The sequence below is a fragment of the Anarhichas minor genome, unplaced genomic scaffold (assembly GCF_050575085.1).
Source record: "Anarhichas minor isolate MPS153535 unplaced genomic scaffold, ASM5057508v1 ptg000126l, whole genome shotgun sequence".
NCBI classification, from domain to species: Eukaryota; Metazoa; Chordata; class Actinopteri; order Perciformes; family Anarhichadidae; genus Anarhichas; species Anarhichas minor.
In genome coordinates this window covers 449110-465376 of record NW_027466572.1, presented here as the reverse complement: position 1 = coordinate 465376, position 16267 = coordinate 449110, and the positions used below count along the sequence as shown (strand labels likewise).

Sequence of the window (16267 nt, the reverse complement as noted above, 5' to 3'; positions counted from 1 at the left end):
ATTTGCCAACATTTAAAGTCATTAAATGCCACCCAAAACTCATACAGACAACAATAGACGGTCCACAGTGCACAACAGACAAAACACATTACAAAGAATAAATAGAGCCAGAAAATGCCATATGAAACATAAAAACCTCTAAAAGTGTTCATTAAAGAATCGGACTGCTGCTGTAACGAAAGACCTTCTGGGAGGTTCAGTAGAACACTGAGGCGTCCTGAGTCTCTCACTGAATGAGCTTCTGAGTCCATTGAAGACACCGTGTAGTGGACGGTCTTCAAACAAGACAATTGTTTTTAACTTGGCCCTTGTCCGCTTTTCTACAGTGACCTCTAGTGAGTCTGGAGTAAGGCCAACCACTGAGCCAGCCTCTCTGATCATATTATTGATCCTGTTTTTTCCTTCTAAAATCAATAACCAACTCTTTGGTCTTTCCAACATTTAGTTTAAAAAAATGTTCATCACACCAGCTGACAAAAGATTCAACCTCCGGTTTATAGGCCAGGTCGTTGCCCGCGTAAGTAGACCAACCAGAGCAGTGTCATGTGAGAATGTCTGGATGTTACAGCACACATGGCTCTGCCTGTAGTCAGCTGTATGAAGTGAGAATAAAAAGGGATTAAACTGTTCCCTGTGGTGCTCCAGTTTTAGTTAAGATAGTGTCAGACAGTTTATCAAGCCTGACAAACTGGTCAAGACAAAAGGTAATCCAAGACCCAAGCAATATGTCACGGGGCATGGCGGAGGACTCAAATGCAGGACAGACAGAGTAGCGTGAAGCATGTATTTAATGAAATTAAATTAACACAGGAAACTTACAGGACACAACGGGGATCCACGGACAAGACAAGAGACGAGGGGGAAATCCAGCAGAACGAGGCAGACGGGAAACCGGGAACAAGACGAGCCAACCGGGCGGGTAGACATGACAATGATCTGGCAGTGAGTGTGTGTGTGTGACTGGGGTTTAAATAGTGATGCAGTGGAGCAAGCAGGTGGGAGTGACTGGCAGGTGCGCTGAATAAACTGATTAGGTACTGTTACACATCCAGAGTGAACGTGAAGGTTTAAGTTCGAGCACAGACCTCATATCAGCTGTTATCACAATACACAAAGTAATCACAGACAGCTGCTCTTTAAAGTATAACAGAGTTTATTACGTTCTAATAATAATAATGATCTAGTCAACTAATATCTCAACTAACAACAACTATACATGAGCACGCTATCTAAAATCAAACTATTTAAAAGAGGGGGGTATGCATGTGTGTATGTGCAGTGTGTGGGTGTGTGTGTGTGTGTGGGTGTGTGTGTGTGTGTGTAGGGGGGAGGAGCGAGGGGACAGCTCAGGCCACGTATGACGTAGTCTGGAATGTGGCGACGTCTCACCGGATGACTCGTGACTCTAAAATGGCGGATAGCCAAAAGTAGACCCCGTTGTCTCTGCACGTGCCTGTAGCCGTAAGAGCAAACCCGTAGCTACATTAGCTCAAAGCTATGTGTGTGTGTGTGTGTGTGTGTGTGTGTGTGTGTGTGTGTGTTTGTAAAAGAGGAGAGAAAGAAAACAAAACAAAAGATTAAGATCCTCCGCGTCGCGCTGGAGTTCGGAAAACTGTTCTCTCAGTCAGAGGAGCACAACCGCGGCTCTTTGTGACAGTCGCGGTTCTGGCCTCCGCACTAAGGAGACGCAGTCTCCGACCTCACTGCGGCTGTCTCAACACGAATCACGGTAGCATGGAATACACGGTAACTTCTACACAATACTAGCGATCTCAGAGATCGTTAGTGTCAGCGATCATAAAGCTTACACCACGTTATAAACATTAACAGTACTTTAAGCACACAAACAAGATAAATAAACACAATGACCTCTAACTCTGATAATCTGCCCAGACTCTCTGCCGTACGGTGAGATGCATCGTGGTGATTGAGGCGGTCCTTCTGAATTTGTCGGTGGAAACTCAGGCAGCGTGGCTGCGTGCAGCGCGATGGATTCTCTCGGTGGCAAAGAAATCTCTTCGTCTGGATGAGGGTCCTTATGGCTAGAACAAAGGGCGGCTTGGATGTAGAGTGAGAAATGCGCTTCTCTCTCTCTCTTTGAAGAAATCTTCTTCACGTCTGCAGGAAAAATGGTTCGTGTCCAGGATGCGAACACACAAAGTACAAAATTATAAACAGCTGGTATATTCGTCCCGCGAGTATAAAACAGTTTAACCTGTTTTGGTAAAAGGACAGCAACGTTGCATTCGTGCTCCCTTATCGACCGAGTTGATCGTTGGAAAAGCGGTGTGTTCAGATAACCTCGGAGTTTTATAGGTTTGGGGGCATGCGGTTGTAAAATCGCAAGTCTCGCCTCGGCATCCCTGCTCTCGTCCAATGAGAGCAGTGGTGCATTTGGGGGGCAAAGTAAAACACTGTAATGTGGAACTCTTCTGAGTGGGGGACATGGTTTTTCTGAAACTCGAGTCAGGATGAAACCTTTGCTTGCACAAAGGGTAGGCCTGACTCTCTTTGTTCCACAGCACATGTCGAGGCCACATGGTCAGATTCCAACAATTTGTTAGTGCAACAAACTTGAACAGTTCAAAATGTTTTATATTATGATGTAAAACTACAATAAATAATAAAACTACATAAACTACTTGAAGTTAAAGAAAACATTAAACACATTCTATTTCATCCTTACTGACCGCCAGAGGCAGTGCTTAACACTGGATATCTTCCGGCTCACGCATGCGCAGGTCGAATATTTATACCAACAAAGTCACCTGTGACCTCGGATGACCCCCGTCGTCTATAAGTTCCGGTGTCATCCTGAGTTCAGTCCTTTTTCATCTTCTCGCTACGCAGGTTAGCTACCATGGTAGCATAAACAAAGATGTGTCTATGATCAAGACATATTAGAGCTTAGCCTTGTGACCACCGGTCGGAGTTGCGGATTTCTCGCCCTCCAAAGGCTGCGACGAGCTGTCCCTCTTTGGAGGGAGCGGTGTGTTCGCCATTCGGACATCGTGCCCCGGACTGGTGGACGCCCCTATCATCGGTCGTCACCAGTCTGATAAGGGCCACCTAAGTCGTGAAGACAGCAATCGGTGAGATCGATTAACATTGTTTTCTTTAACTGTTGTTAGTTTTCCACGGTTGGCAGAGCGCTTCCGCTCTAGCTAATCGAGTGGCGTGCTAACGAGAGCGTAGAATATACGCTGTCGGTCCGCCCTTCACAGTGAGCAGAGTGTCCTGCTCAGGCTAACCTGATGAGATGCAAGTTCGACTAGATCGACATTAGCATTATGTCCACTGGGTTCGTAACATTACGGCTATCACAGTTAGCAGAGTGTTCCCGCTCAGGCAAACTTGATGAGATGCTAGTTCGACATTAGCATTAGGTCCACTGATGTTGTACATTACGACTATCACAGTGAGTAGAGTGTTCCTGCTCAGGCAAACTTGGTGAGAGACTAGCTCGACTAGATCGACATTGGCATTGTGTCCATTGAGATTTAATTTTTACATCTGACATAATTCACAGTTAGCAGTGTCTTCACTCAGGCTAACTTGGTGAGATGCTAGCTAGATAAAGCTGATACTGGGACTGTGTCCATCAACTTTGTAAACCTTACGGCTGTCACAGTTAACAGAGCGTCCCCGCTCAGACTAACTCAGGGGGACGCTAGCTAAACAAAGCTGATACTGGGACTGTGTCCATCAACTTTGTAACCTTACGGCTGTCACAGTTAACAGAGCGTCCCCGCTCAGGCTAACTCGGTGAATGCTAGTTATACTAAATCAACATTGATGTTGTGCCCATTGATGCTTTTTATGCATTACGGCTGTCGCAGCTGGCAGTGTCCTCACTCAGGCTAACCTGGTGGGACACTAACTAGACTAAGTTAATACTGGGATTGTGTCCATTGATTTTGTAACATTACGGCTATCACAGTTAGCTGAGTGTCCTCGCTCAGGCTAACTGGTGGGACACTAACTAGACTAAGTTAATACTGGGATTGTGTCCATTGATTTTGTAACATTACGGCTATCACAGTTTGCTGAGTGTCCTCGCTCAGGCTAACTGGTGGGACACCACTATTTACAGCGACGGTCCTAGTGAAGAGAGTGTCCTCGCTCCCCTCTCACTGTAAGGACTGTTTTTTGGGTCTGTTTCCACAGTGGCAGAGTGATCTCGCTCAGGCTAACTGGTGGGTCACCAATATCCACAGCGACTGTCCAAGTGAAGAGAGTGTCCGAAAAGATCACTCTCCTCTGACTGCCCCCTGCCTGTTCTCTCAACATTCAGCAGATCGCTCCCGCTCAGATTGATTTGGAATTCCGCATCAACTAGTGGGACAAGGGTTCCACCAGAATCGCGGCCATGTTAAACTCTCCCGGCTGTAGGACCTGTATAGCTCCTCTTCAGCCTGAGGACGGCCCTGACCTCTTGCCTTAGCCTCGAGCATCTGAGGGAGGGCCTCTCGGAGAACCCAAACAGGATCTGCGGCATCACGCCTTGAGCAGTAAGGTCTGCTAGGCTGGCCGAAGTGGAACACCTGATGTGTGAGGTCTACCTCCCCCTGTCAGGGCAGCTGAATCCAGCCCAACCTACCCTGATCATTTGTATGGCGCTGGCACGCCTACAGTGGGATACACAGCAGCTGGAACTTCCACCTGTGAGTGCCTTCTTCAGGCGCCTTCCCGCCCTCACCACCTTTTCTGTTCCTCCCTCCGAGGAATATCTGAGGTAGTTGCATGCATGCTGGAGAGACACCAGGGCTCTCTCTCGCCTTACATCAGATGGCGAACCCTGACGGCCATGCAGGAGGTGGCAAAATTTGGCCTTGCACGTATGCCAGCCATTTAGCCGACTATTGCGTCCATCATAGTTTCCCCTGAGGAGACTCTGAGGCCCGATGCCAGGTGCCCTCGACCCAACGTCGGGTCAAAGATGACCGGCTATCCAGGGCTTATGACACAGCAGCGCTGTGGACCGTATCGACAACTCCCTCTCCCACCTCATGCTTGCCCTCGCAGCTTCTCTGCAGCAGGCTACTTCGACGCTTCCGCCTCCAGCCTCAGTGATGCTTCATTGCAGGAGTTTGCGCTCATGTCGAGGGAACTTGGACGTATGATGTCCACCCTGGTCCAGACTCGCCGCCAGGTTTGGCTGGCGCAGTCACCCCTATCTGAGACATGTAGGAGGACCCTCCGCACTGTCCCAGTGGAACCTGGTGAGCTGTTCGAGTCAGCTGCTATACAGGTGCTTCAGTGAACTGTTGAAGCTAGCCAGACCAGTCAGCAGTTCTCTGGTCTTCGCAGGGACATGCCTGCACCCCGCAGACCTAGGGGTCCCACTTTTTCAGCCTCCAGCTTACCCTAGTAGCCAACACAGGCCTCAGCGTCCTGCTGAGAGGCCGGGCTGCTACCCATACAACCCTACCTACGTCCCCCCCCAGACAACCTCCGAACTTGGAGACTAACAGTCCCCCCCCCCCCCAAGCCTCCAGAGGCAGGGGGGCCAGGAGATGTCTCCAGGCCGGCTGTCGGGGTTTTCCTCCCAGCAGCAGATTTCCAAGGGAGAGTGGTTCACGTCTATCGACGCCTATTCCCATGTTCCCATGGTGCATCACCACAGGCAGTTTCTACGTTTCGCCTTTTAAGGCTGCCACTTTCAGTCCAGGGTGCTTCCATTTGGACTCTCCCATCTCCCCATGGGTGTTCACAAGGTGTGTTACTGCTGTCCTTTCCCCCTGCAATCACAGGGCGTGAACATACTGCCATACTTAGACAACTGGCTGACCTGGGCGCCATCCCGGCTTCAGGCGCCACAGGACACTGCTCGCCTTCTCTCACGTGGCCCGGTGGGCCTCAAGGTGAACATGGAGAGGAGCTACCTGAGCCCTTCTCAGAGCATAACCTTCATTAGTGTGGCCCTATGAGGGCCTGTCTGTCACCCCAGCATGTGGACAACAACCCCCACAACCTCTCCCCCTTCCGAGGGGGCAGACGGTTGCCCTACATCCTTTTCTCCGACTATTGGGTAAACTGACAGCTGCCTCAACTGTCGTTCCCTTGGGTTTGCAGATGGCTGAACAGCCTTCACTTGGATGCCAAGTGGCACAGATACAGGGCAATAATATTGCCAGTCCTCTGGGTCAAGATGCCCTGGCTCACACGTGGCCAGAGGATCTTCTTTATGCCTTTCCACCATTCCCTCTGATTTTGCTAAACGCTTGTCAGAGTTCTTCCCCGACAGGAGGGATCTCCTGTCGCAACTAGAAGGTCGGATTTGGCAATCCAATCCCTGCTGCCTTCAACTATGGGTCACGGGAGGGCCCAACCGGATGCTGAGTGGCTGCATAGAACCAGTCAGACTGACTATTCTGAATGCCAGCGCGATCTACCTGCCTGCAGTACAAAAACAGGTGGAAGCTGTTCTCTGACTGGTGTGCGGCTCAGAACAGGGTCCCAGTACAGTGCCCCGTGCCTGCTGTACTGAGTTTCTACAGTCCCTCCTAGATAAGGGCCGGTCTCCCCTGCATGGGACCTACCCTTGGTACTGGACACCTTATGCTTGTCTCCTTTTGAACCCCTGGCACAGGCGGAGCCGAGATGGCTATCGGCCAAAACGTTTTTTCTCCTTGCCGTCAATTCAGCTCAATGTGGGAGCGGGCTGCATGCCCTGTCGGTGAAAGGATCATGTCTGAGGTGGAACTCAGATGGCTTGGGTGTCACTTTGTGGCCTAATGCAGTGTTTCTCCCAAGGGTGTTGATACGTTCACATATCAACCAGCCTATCCAGCTGGCAAAGTTGACACCCCCCATCGGGAGAGGAGAGGTCAAGGCTGCTGTGCCCAGTGTGGGCCCTCAGAGCCCCAAGAGTGTCTCCACGCCAAGGGCAGCCCTGAGAGGTGTGCCTGTGGAGGATATATGTGCTACGGCCTCATGGGCATCACCGAGCACATTCACCAAACACTACAGAGTTAACGTTGCCACCCCTCACCCACTGGGGAGGGTTCTTTGGCCAATTTTCTCTGCCGGAGCTATACGAGGTAGTTACTGTGCTTCTCGTGACTCTTTTGGTATAAGTCATCCAGTGTGAAGCACTGCCTCTGGCGGTCAGTAAGGATGAAATAGAACGAAAGTTACGAATGTAACTACGGTTCTATGAATCCTGGATGACCGCCAGAGTTCTTGGTCACTCGGAATCCCGTGAACTCGCGAGAAGATTCCATAGGACTGAACTCAGGATGACACCGGAACTTATAGACGACGGGGGTCATCCGAGGTCACAGGTGACTTTGTTGGTATAAATATTCGACCTGCGCATGCGCAAGACGGAAGATATCCAGTGTGAAGCATTGCCTCTGGCGGTCATCCAGGATTCATAGAACCGTAGTTACATTCGTAACTTTCGTTTTAAATGCTGTTTAAGCGTAAATAGAGAAGCAGTAGTTCAGTAGTGAATCTGAAACCATCTGTTTTAACTTCATGTGCTCTAAAATCTCAGATCACTTAGTTTTCATCTCATTGCTCTTCTTGTATTGAAAAAAATAGCGGAATCTAAAAGGCCTAAATACAAGTTTACTTTATTTTTTTGATAGAATAATGACTGAAGAATGAACAACAGGTAGAACACAGTGGCTGCAAACTGAAGGTGAGTTGTGTCCAGGTGAGGCGCAGCACCCTGAAGATAAGGAGAGCTCTGATTGGCCGTCACACGTAGATGTCTTCATCCATCTGCTCTGGCATTGGTGTTTCCATAGAAACAGCAGGATTACAGGAAACTGTAGAGAGTGAAAGAAGTTAGCATCTGATAGCACCTGTTAGCACCTTTTTGTATGTGTGTGCGTGTGTGAATCTGATTACACAGTCACATTGTGGAGCCTCCTCCAATGAATATCCACCTTAACATGGTGGAGGGGTTTATGTGGCCCAGTGACCCTGAGAGCTGTGTTGTTGAGGGCAATAGCTCCTGGTAGGGTCTCATGGGAGGGGCCAGACTAAGAGCCATTGACTGACCCTTAATGAATAGTTTGGAAAGGAGTTGTTGCTTCGCGCCTGGAAAAGGGAAACCAGGGCCCCCTTCTGGAGCCGGACCTGGGAGGGGAGCTCGCCGGCGAGCATCTGGTGGCCGGGCCTTAGCACATTGGGTGTCAGCCGGGCAGCAGGCGAGGGCTTCTCTGGTGGGGAAGGAACCAGAGCTGGTGCAGGAGATGGAGCGGTACCAACTAGATATAGTTGGGCTCACCTCCACACATAGCATTGGTTCATAACCATACTCCTGGAGAGGGGCTGGACTCTATCCTTTTCCCATGGATGGCGAGGGTGAGACACTGACACCATCATGTGTCGGCAACAACACCTCGAGCAGCATCACACTGAGCACAGGGGCCCCTCAAGGCTGTGTGCTCAGTCCACTGCTCTTCACCTTGCTGACACACGAATGCACAACAACCTACAGCACCAATCACATGTTCAAATTCACCAGGGATGATGAGACCTACTATAGGAAGGAGGTCAGCCTTCTGACCACGTGGTGCAGAGACAACAACCTCCTTCTGAATAACAGCAAGACCAAGGAGATTGTTGTTGACTTCCGGAGAGGCCACACTCAACACCCACCACTGACCATCAATGGTGCCGATATAAAGAGAGTGAGCAGCACCAAATTCCTGGGGGTGGACATCAGTGAGGACCTCTTGTGGACAGCCAACACAACATCACTGGCAAAGAAAGCCCAGAGGCGCCTCTACTTTCTCCGCAAACTGAAGAAGGCAAGAACACCACCACCCATCATGTGCACTTTTTACCGAGGCACCATTGAGAGCATCCTGACAAACTGTATCACTGTGTGGGGCGGAAGCTCCACTGACCACAACAGGAAAGCCCTGCAGCGCATAGTGAACACAGCTGGAAGGATCATTGGTGCCTCACTCCCCTCACTCCCCTCCCTGCAGGACATATATGACACACGCCTCACCCGCAAAGTGACCATGATTTGACCCCTCACACAGTCTCTTCAGCCTCCTGCCCTCTGGGAGAAGATACCGGAGCCTCCGTGCTCGCACCACCAGACTCTCAAACAGCTTCGTCCACCAGGCTGTTAGGAAGCTGAACTCTCTCCCTCCTCTCTTTTAGATTCCCTATGTCTGACTGCTGCTAAATACAGAAATGATAGTTTTTCTTAATATATATGTTGTCTAAATGTTTTTTTATCTATTTGCACTGTATTCACTTTATATATTTATGTTGGACTGGAGAGAAACGTTTTCTGTATGTTCGGTACATATTGTGGAATTGACAATAAAGCTAACTTTGACCTTTGATCATCACCTTGATTTTTCAAGCAGTAAAAATTTCCTTCTAGATATTTTGCAGTGGTTTTGGTCACTTAACCTTAATTTAGGCCCTAACCACAATGTTTGTCCAAAATCTGGAGACTCTGGAACCAATTTCTGAGATATTATGACTATTTTTACATCAAATAACCACAAAAAATAAGGGAATCATGGCAGCCTTTGTGCCTGTTTTAGGGGACTTTAACTTGCAGCTATTACCACCAGATTTCTTTCAGTCGTTCTCTATGAGCCTCTCTTTGAAGGTTCCATTAATCCCCCATGGGGCCAACTGTGTCCAGTCAATAAAAATGCAGCCCAAATGGCAGTTCTTTGATTATTAGGGGACGGCCATGTTGGAAAGTTAACGTGAGAGTTAGTCCTGGACTCAAGTAGGTTGTTCTTGGGTCCCATAAAAACAGTAAATTACTTGTTTGCATGAAATTGACATATGGTCAACAATAGAGGACACTCTTTAAGGCTCACTTGGTTTCAACTCAATAGGATAGTCTTAAATGAAGACAGCTCCCCAGAGGGTCTACATAGTGGGCACTTAGGGGGCAGGTTTAGGTCCTCAGATGGGGTGTTTGGTCAAACTTTCAGAATTTTTCAGCAATTTGCTGAGATATTTTGCACATTTGAAATCAGAGGACATTTGGGACAATTTCCTCCATCTGGGCTTGGACATTTCGCAGACCTGACCCACCCATACACATGTATTCTAAATGGCAGGTTTTTTAAATATAATTCTGCCAATTGTCCCGTCCCAAATGGCAGACATTGTCCCAAATGTCCTCTGATTCCAAGCATTTCAAATGTGCATAATTTCTCAGAAAATAGCTGCAAAGCCTGATTTATGGACAAAAGAACTCCATCTTAAAAGTTGAACCTGTTCCCCAAGTGTTCACTCTCTACATCCTCGAGGCAGCCACCTTCGCTAAGGAACCTCCTATTGCGTTGCAACCAAGTAAACCTAAAAGAACAGGCTCTGTTGTGGATTATATCTCAATTTTATTTTATAGGACCCAAAATCTACTGCCATTTGAGGAAATGTCTGACATTTGAGTTAGGACAACTGGAATACCTGACCACCCCATACAAAATTTAGTCAAATGGCAGATGTCCCAGACCAAATTTCCATAATTAGAAATTGACCCTGTCATATCTGCACAATGCCCTGGGCTAGGAGGCAGCAACTTCAAAATGGGACTGAGTGCTCTCGATGTACCAAGTTTGAAGCAAATGAGAGGAATATTCATTTTCAAGAAATTCTGGGCCTTGGGCTTCAATAGCATTGTTCCAATCCTTTTAATTTTCACACCAATGACTCCATAGGGTGAGAGGATCATACAGTCCAGATCTCAGCTTCTTAGCCCAAGTTATTGTGGAGATATCATGCTAGGTTACCATGTAGCAACATGTGCAGTAAGGATTCTGACATTTGGACAACCTTTGAATGAGGTGAAATGTATTTCAAATGGCAGGAAGTATCCCTTTTGTCCCCCAAATATAAGTTCATGTAATGTTCCAAAAAGATGTGTGTGTGTGTGTGTGTGTGTGTGTGTGTGTGTGTGTGTGTGTGTGTGTGTGTTTTACCATAATTAGACTCCTGCTTCTCCTCATCATCACCATCTTTCTTCTTGTTGCCATGGTGACTGTGCATCACCACATATACATTTTCCTCCAGCGGACCTAAAGCAGTAGAGCAGATAATACTTTATTGATTGCTGATTAGTTATCAGTCTGGTGAGATTTTAGAGGAACCTGTAAGTCTCTGGTTGGCTGTTGTACCTGAAGTCCTCATCCTCTGGTTCCTCCTCCTCCTGAGGAAGAAGAGGATGATGAAGAACAGCAGGAGGAGGAGGAGGAGAAGGCAGCAGACCAGCACAGACACCACCGTACTGCTGCTGGTATCTGCAGACAGACTGGTATTAACTGGTATATATATATATACTGATGTGTTACTAATATACTACATATATACTGATGTCACCCAGGTTTATAAAGAGGTCTGGCTCAGGTTTATAGTTAGGGATGGCTCAGGTTTATAGTTAGGGCTGGTTCAGGTTTATAGTTAGGGCTGGTTCAGGTTTATAGTTAGGGCTGGCTCAGGTTTATAGTTAGGGCTGACTCAGGTTTATAGTTAGGGCTGGTTCAGGTTTATAGTTAGGGCTGGTTCAGGTTTATAGTTAGGGCTGGCTCAGGTTTATAGTTAGGGCTGACTCAGGTTTATAGTTAGGGCTGACTCAGGTTTATAGTTGGGGCTGGCTCAGGTTTATAGTTAGAGCTGGCTCAGGTTTATAGTTAGGGCTGGTTCTGGTTTATAGTTAGGGCTGGTTCAGGTTTATAGTTAGGACTGGTTCAGGTTTATAGTTAGGACTGGTTCAGGTTTATAGTTAGGACTGGTTCAGGTTTATAGTGTACAGATTCTAAACCCTCTGAAGAGAATTTGTGATTTGTGATTCTGAGCTATACAAAATGTACTGAATTGAATTGAAATGAATTGAATATGCTGATAATGTCGAACATATTTAGTACATTATATAATGATAACATGTAAAGGGGATGTGGTCTTTTTGCTGGACTCACCCTCCACACTGAGCAGGAAGTGTTTCTTCATCAGGAGCTTCCCGTCTTCATCAAACACCTCCAGGCTGTAGCTTCCTGCGTCTTCAGTCTGAACACGGTTGAATCTCAGCGAGCCGTCACTCAGCAGCTCGCAGCGTCCGTGGTGACACGTCGTCACGTTGGTCCTCAGTGACATCACCAGGTGTGTATTGGTCCACCTGATGTCCTGTCTGCTCCTCAACACCTGAAGGTCTGAGGACAGCAGGACGGCCCCCCCGCTGTGTGCTGTGATGGTCACCGTGGAAACAGAGTACGACAGGAAGAGACGACCCTCACTCATCATCATCATCTTCATCATCAGGATCAATAACCGGACCAGAACCAACATGGCTGCCATCTGAAGTCCTCTCTGCTGGCTCCGCCCCCTCCGCTGTCAATCACTGAGAAGGAAACACACACTTTCAGTGTGTGTGTGTGTGTGTGTGTGTGTGTGTGTGTGTGTGTGTGTGTGTGTGTGTGTGTGTGTGTGTGTGTGTGTGTGTGTGTGTGTGTGTGTGTGTGTGTGTGTGTGTGTGTGTGTGTCCCCGGCTCCGCTAGTCACATGTCGATGTGTCATTGAGTAAGACACTTAATCCCAAAATGTCTCCCGTAGCTGTGCCTACGGTGTAGAAATGTGATAGAATCTGAATTGTAAGTCGCTTTGGATAAAAGCGTCTGCTAAATCAATGTAATGTAATGTAATGTAATGTGTGTGTCTGTGTGTGTATGTGTGTGTGTGTGAGAGTGTGTCTGTGTGTGTGTGTGTGTGAGAGTGTGTCTGTGTCTGTGTGTGTCTGTGTGTGTGTGTGTAATGATACATACGTTTACAAATGAAGACGTGGAACAGTTTTTACAAGAATCCTGAAGAATTGGATGTAGAATCAGTTTGGTTGCAGCTGATTTCTTCTTCTGTTATTCAGAGAATCTTTGTCTTTTTGAACAGAGTTTAGTTCTCCGTCTATTAAACTAAAGAACACGTTCTACCTTCAGACCCGTAGAGAACAGATTTTAGTTCTCCGTCTACTAAACTAAAGAACACGTTCTACCTTCGGACCCGTAGGGAACAGAGTTTAGTTCTCCGTCTACTAAACTAAAGAACACGTTCTACCTTCAGACCCGTAGGGAACAGAGTTTAGTTCTCCGTCTACTAACCTAAAGAACACTTTTTACCTTCAGACCCATAGAGAACAGAGTTTAGTTCTCCGTCTACTAAACTGAAGAACACGTTCTACCTTCAGACCCGTAGAGAACAGATTTTAGTTCTCCGTCTACTAAACTAAAGAACACGTTCTACCTTCAGACCCGTAGAGAACAGAGTTTAGTTCTCCGTCTACTAAACTAAAGAACACGTTCTACCTTCAGACCCGTAGAGAACAGAGTTTAGTTCTCCGTCTACTAAATTAAAGAACACGTTCTACCTTCGGACCCGTAGAGAACAGAGTTCTGGTCCTTCCTGTCTGAGTGAACGATGATGGTAAAAACAGATTGAGCCAAAGAGAAAAACAACAAATAGAATCCAAAAGACGAGAAGAGACACAAAGAACCTCGATCAAACAGCGAAGACGGAAACCAGACGAGAGACGTTTTCACGCCTCAGACCACACGGTGTTTCAGTCTGTTCACCTGAAACTGAAACACAGAAACACACACACTCACATACACCCACACACACGCGCACACACACACACTCACACACACACATACACCCACACACACACTCAGAGCTCTGAGTGAAGTGAAACTGGTGAACACTTGTTGGTTTATTTATAAATGTCTTTAACACTTTGTTCACACTGAGGAGTCTCTCTGATCACATTAAACATTAGATCTGATCTGAAGTCAGCTGCTGTTGGATGTGAACACAGTTCTCTGAGCTCAGTGTTGATCCGTACTGACTGCAGGTCAGTGTGTTCTCCACCAGGTGGAGCCGGATATTAGCTGGACATCATGACATGATGGAGGCCGTCAGTGAAGGAGCTGAATATTTGTTGTCCCACTAACTGCACGTTAAAATTGTCTCCTACTTTTGACTACTACTCCTTGTACTTTTGATTACTACTACTGGTACTTTTGACTACTACTCCTGGTACTTTTGACTACTACTACTGGTACTTTTGATTACTACTACTGGTACTTTTGATTACTACTACTGGTACTTTTGACTACTACTACTGGTACTTTTGATTACTACTACTGGTACTTTTGATTACTACTCCTGGTACTTTTGATTACTACTACTGGTACTTTTGATTACTACTACTGGTACTTTTGACTACTACTACTGGTAATTTTGATTACTACTACAGGTAAGTTTGATTACTACTACTGGTACTTTTGACTACTACTACTGGTACTTTTGATTACTACTACTGGTACTTTTGATTACTATTACAGGTAAGTTTGATTACTACTACTGGTACTTTTGATTACTACTACTGGTAATTTTGATTACTACTACAGGTAAGTTTGATTACTACTACTGGTACTTTTGACTACTACTACTGGTACTTTTGATTACTACTACTGGTACTTTTGATTACTATTACAGGTAAGTTTGATTACTACTACTGGTACTTTTGATTACTACTACTGGTAATTTTGATTACTACTACAGGTAAGTTTGATTACTACTACTGGTACTTTTGACTACTACTACTGGTACTTTTGATTACTACTCCTGGTACGTTTGGTTACTACTACTGGTACTTTTACTTCATACTACTGGTACTTTTTGTATCTACTACTAGTAGTACTTTTAGCAGGGTGTCCACAGCTATGTGTGGATAAGAAACTCGGAGAAAGAAATTAAGTTTAACATCAGCTCAATGACTCCATCTAGTGGATAAAACTACCGACTCACATCTACTGTTGTACTGCTGCTGTTAGTGCTGCTGCAGACTGGAGACTGAGCTGAGGGGGAGGAGGGACAGACAGACAGGCAGAGAGAGAGAGAGAGAGACAGACTGAGCTGAGGGGGAGGAGGGACAGACAGACAGGCAGAGAGAGAGAGAGAGAGACAGACTGAGCTGAGGGGGAGGAGGGACAGGCAGACAGGCAGAGAGAGAGAGAGAGACAGACTGAACTGAGGGGGAGGAGGGACAGACAAACAGACAGACGGAGGGAGGAGATAATGAGACTGGAGGAATCACAGTGTTCACTCTGCAGCTCTCAGTTAGTCTGTCTCTCCCTCTGGGTTCCTCTCTGTCTTTCTTTCTGTCTTTCTGTCTGTCTCTCAGCCCGTCTCTCTCTCGCTCTCTCTCTCTCACACAGGATGGACCACTTTCGTTATGGATTATTGATTATTGTCTTTCTGCTGCCGATTGACTGTTTACACTCAGTTTACATCACTGACAACATAGGTGAGACAACTGATACGTCTACTGCAAGAGCTCCTTATATTACTACTTCAAGACAGTACTGTACTTCTGTTTCTGTTAGAATTACAACATTGACAACACAGATGAGATACTGATGCTGCAACTGATGCTACTTCTATTAAAACTACTACTACTACTACTGCTACTGCTACCGGTAGTGGTACTTATATTACTACTATGTTTATTACTACTGTTACTGTTAAAATTACATTACTGACAACACAGGTGAGACTTACTTCTACTGCTATTGCTACTACTAGTTTTACCATTAATTCTACTTCTACTGGTGCTACTGATACTACTTATACTGCAATTGATAATACTACTACTGGTAGTACTGTTACTACTGCAACTTCTACTACTTGTAGTGTTACTACTGTGGTTAGCATTTCTACTGCTACTACTAACTGTACTTTTACTGTTCCTGTTTCTACATATTTACTACTGTTCATGTTATAGTATACTGTTACTTCTGTTAATAGTACAAAAAATCTGAACGTACGCAGATGACACTGTTGTATTCGTACAGAAAGACTCACAACTGTCTTAAAGGTCATTAGTCTGTTGCCCTGTCCACACTACTCCGTTTCTCCTTGGATGCAGATTTGTCAAATAGAAACGATCTCCGTCCACACGGGAGTTTCAGCATCATTCTCGAGTTGATCTGCGTCCACACGGCAGCCGTCGAAGGCGGACAGCACGTGACCATTAACTACACTGGGCATGCGCGTGACGGTGTAAACAAGAAGTGAATTGCTTGCTTAGTTAAAAAAAATAAAAATACTCGCTGTCTCTCTCTCTCCAAATTTACTTTAACATCAACACTTACACATAAACGTTTACTAGATTATGGGTCCATCAATGTGGTCTCTCACTCGTTTCCTCCGTGTTGTTGATGTCTGTTCTCACTAGTAGCTCTGAACGTCATGTCCGCCTAGCTAGCTTCTAAGCTAA

The 16267-nt window shown here is 46.4% G+C and overlaps 2 protein-coding genes across 2 annotated transcripts in view; one reads left to right on the top strand and one right to left on the bottom strand.

Moving 5' to 3' along the window:
• Positions 1-7563: 7563 nt before the first annotated feature.
• On the bottom strand, positions 7564-13377 carry LOC142941060 (uncharacterized). Its single transcript, XM_076083315.1, has 5 exons — positions 12759-13377; positions 11919-12337; positions 11121-11243; positions 10926-11021; positions 7564-7778 (listed from the first exon to the last, which is right to left on the bottom strand). The coding sequence occupies exons 2-5, from the start codon at positions 12292-12294 to the stop codon at positions 7708-7710; spliced, it is 666 nt and encodes a 221-aa protein (XP_075939430.1). The 5' UTR covers positions 12295-12337; positions 12759-13377; the 3' UTR covers positions 7564-7707.
• Positions 13378-15207: 1830 nt separating this feature from the next.
• The window catches only part of LOC142941061 (A disintegrin and metalloproteinase with thrombospondin motifs 2-like), a 30765-nt gene continuing 29705 nt past the window's right edge, over positions 15208-16267 (top strand). The window contains exon 1 of the mRNA XM_076083316.1: positions 15208-15295. Coding sequence (XP_075939431.1) covers positions 15208-15295 — 88 coding nt within the window. The remainder of the gene's footprint in view (positions 15296-16267) is intronic.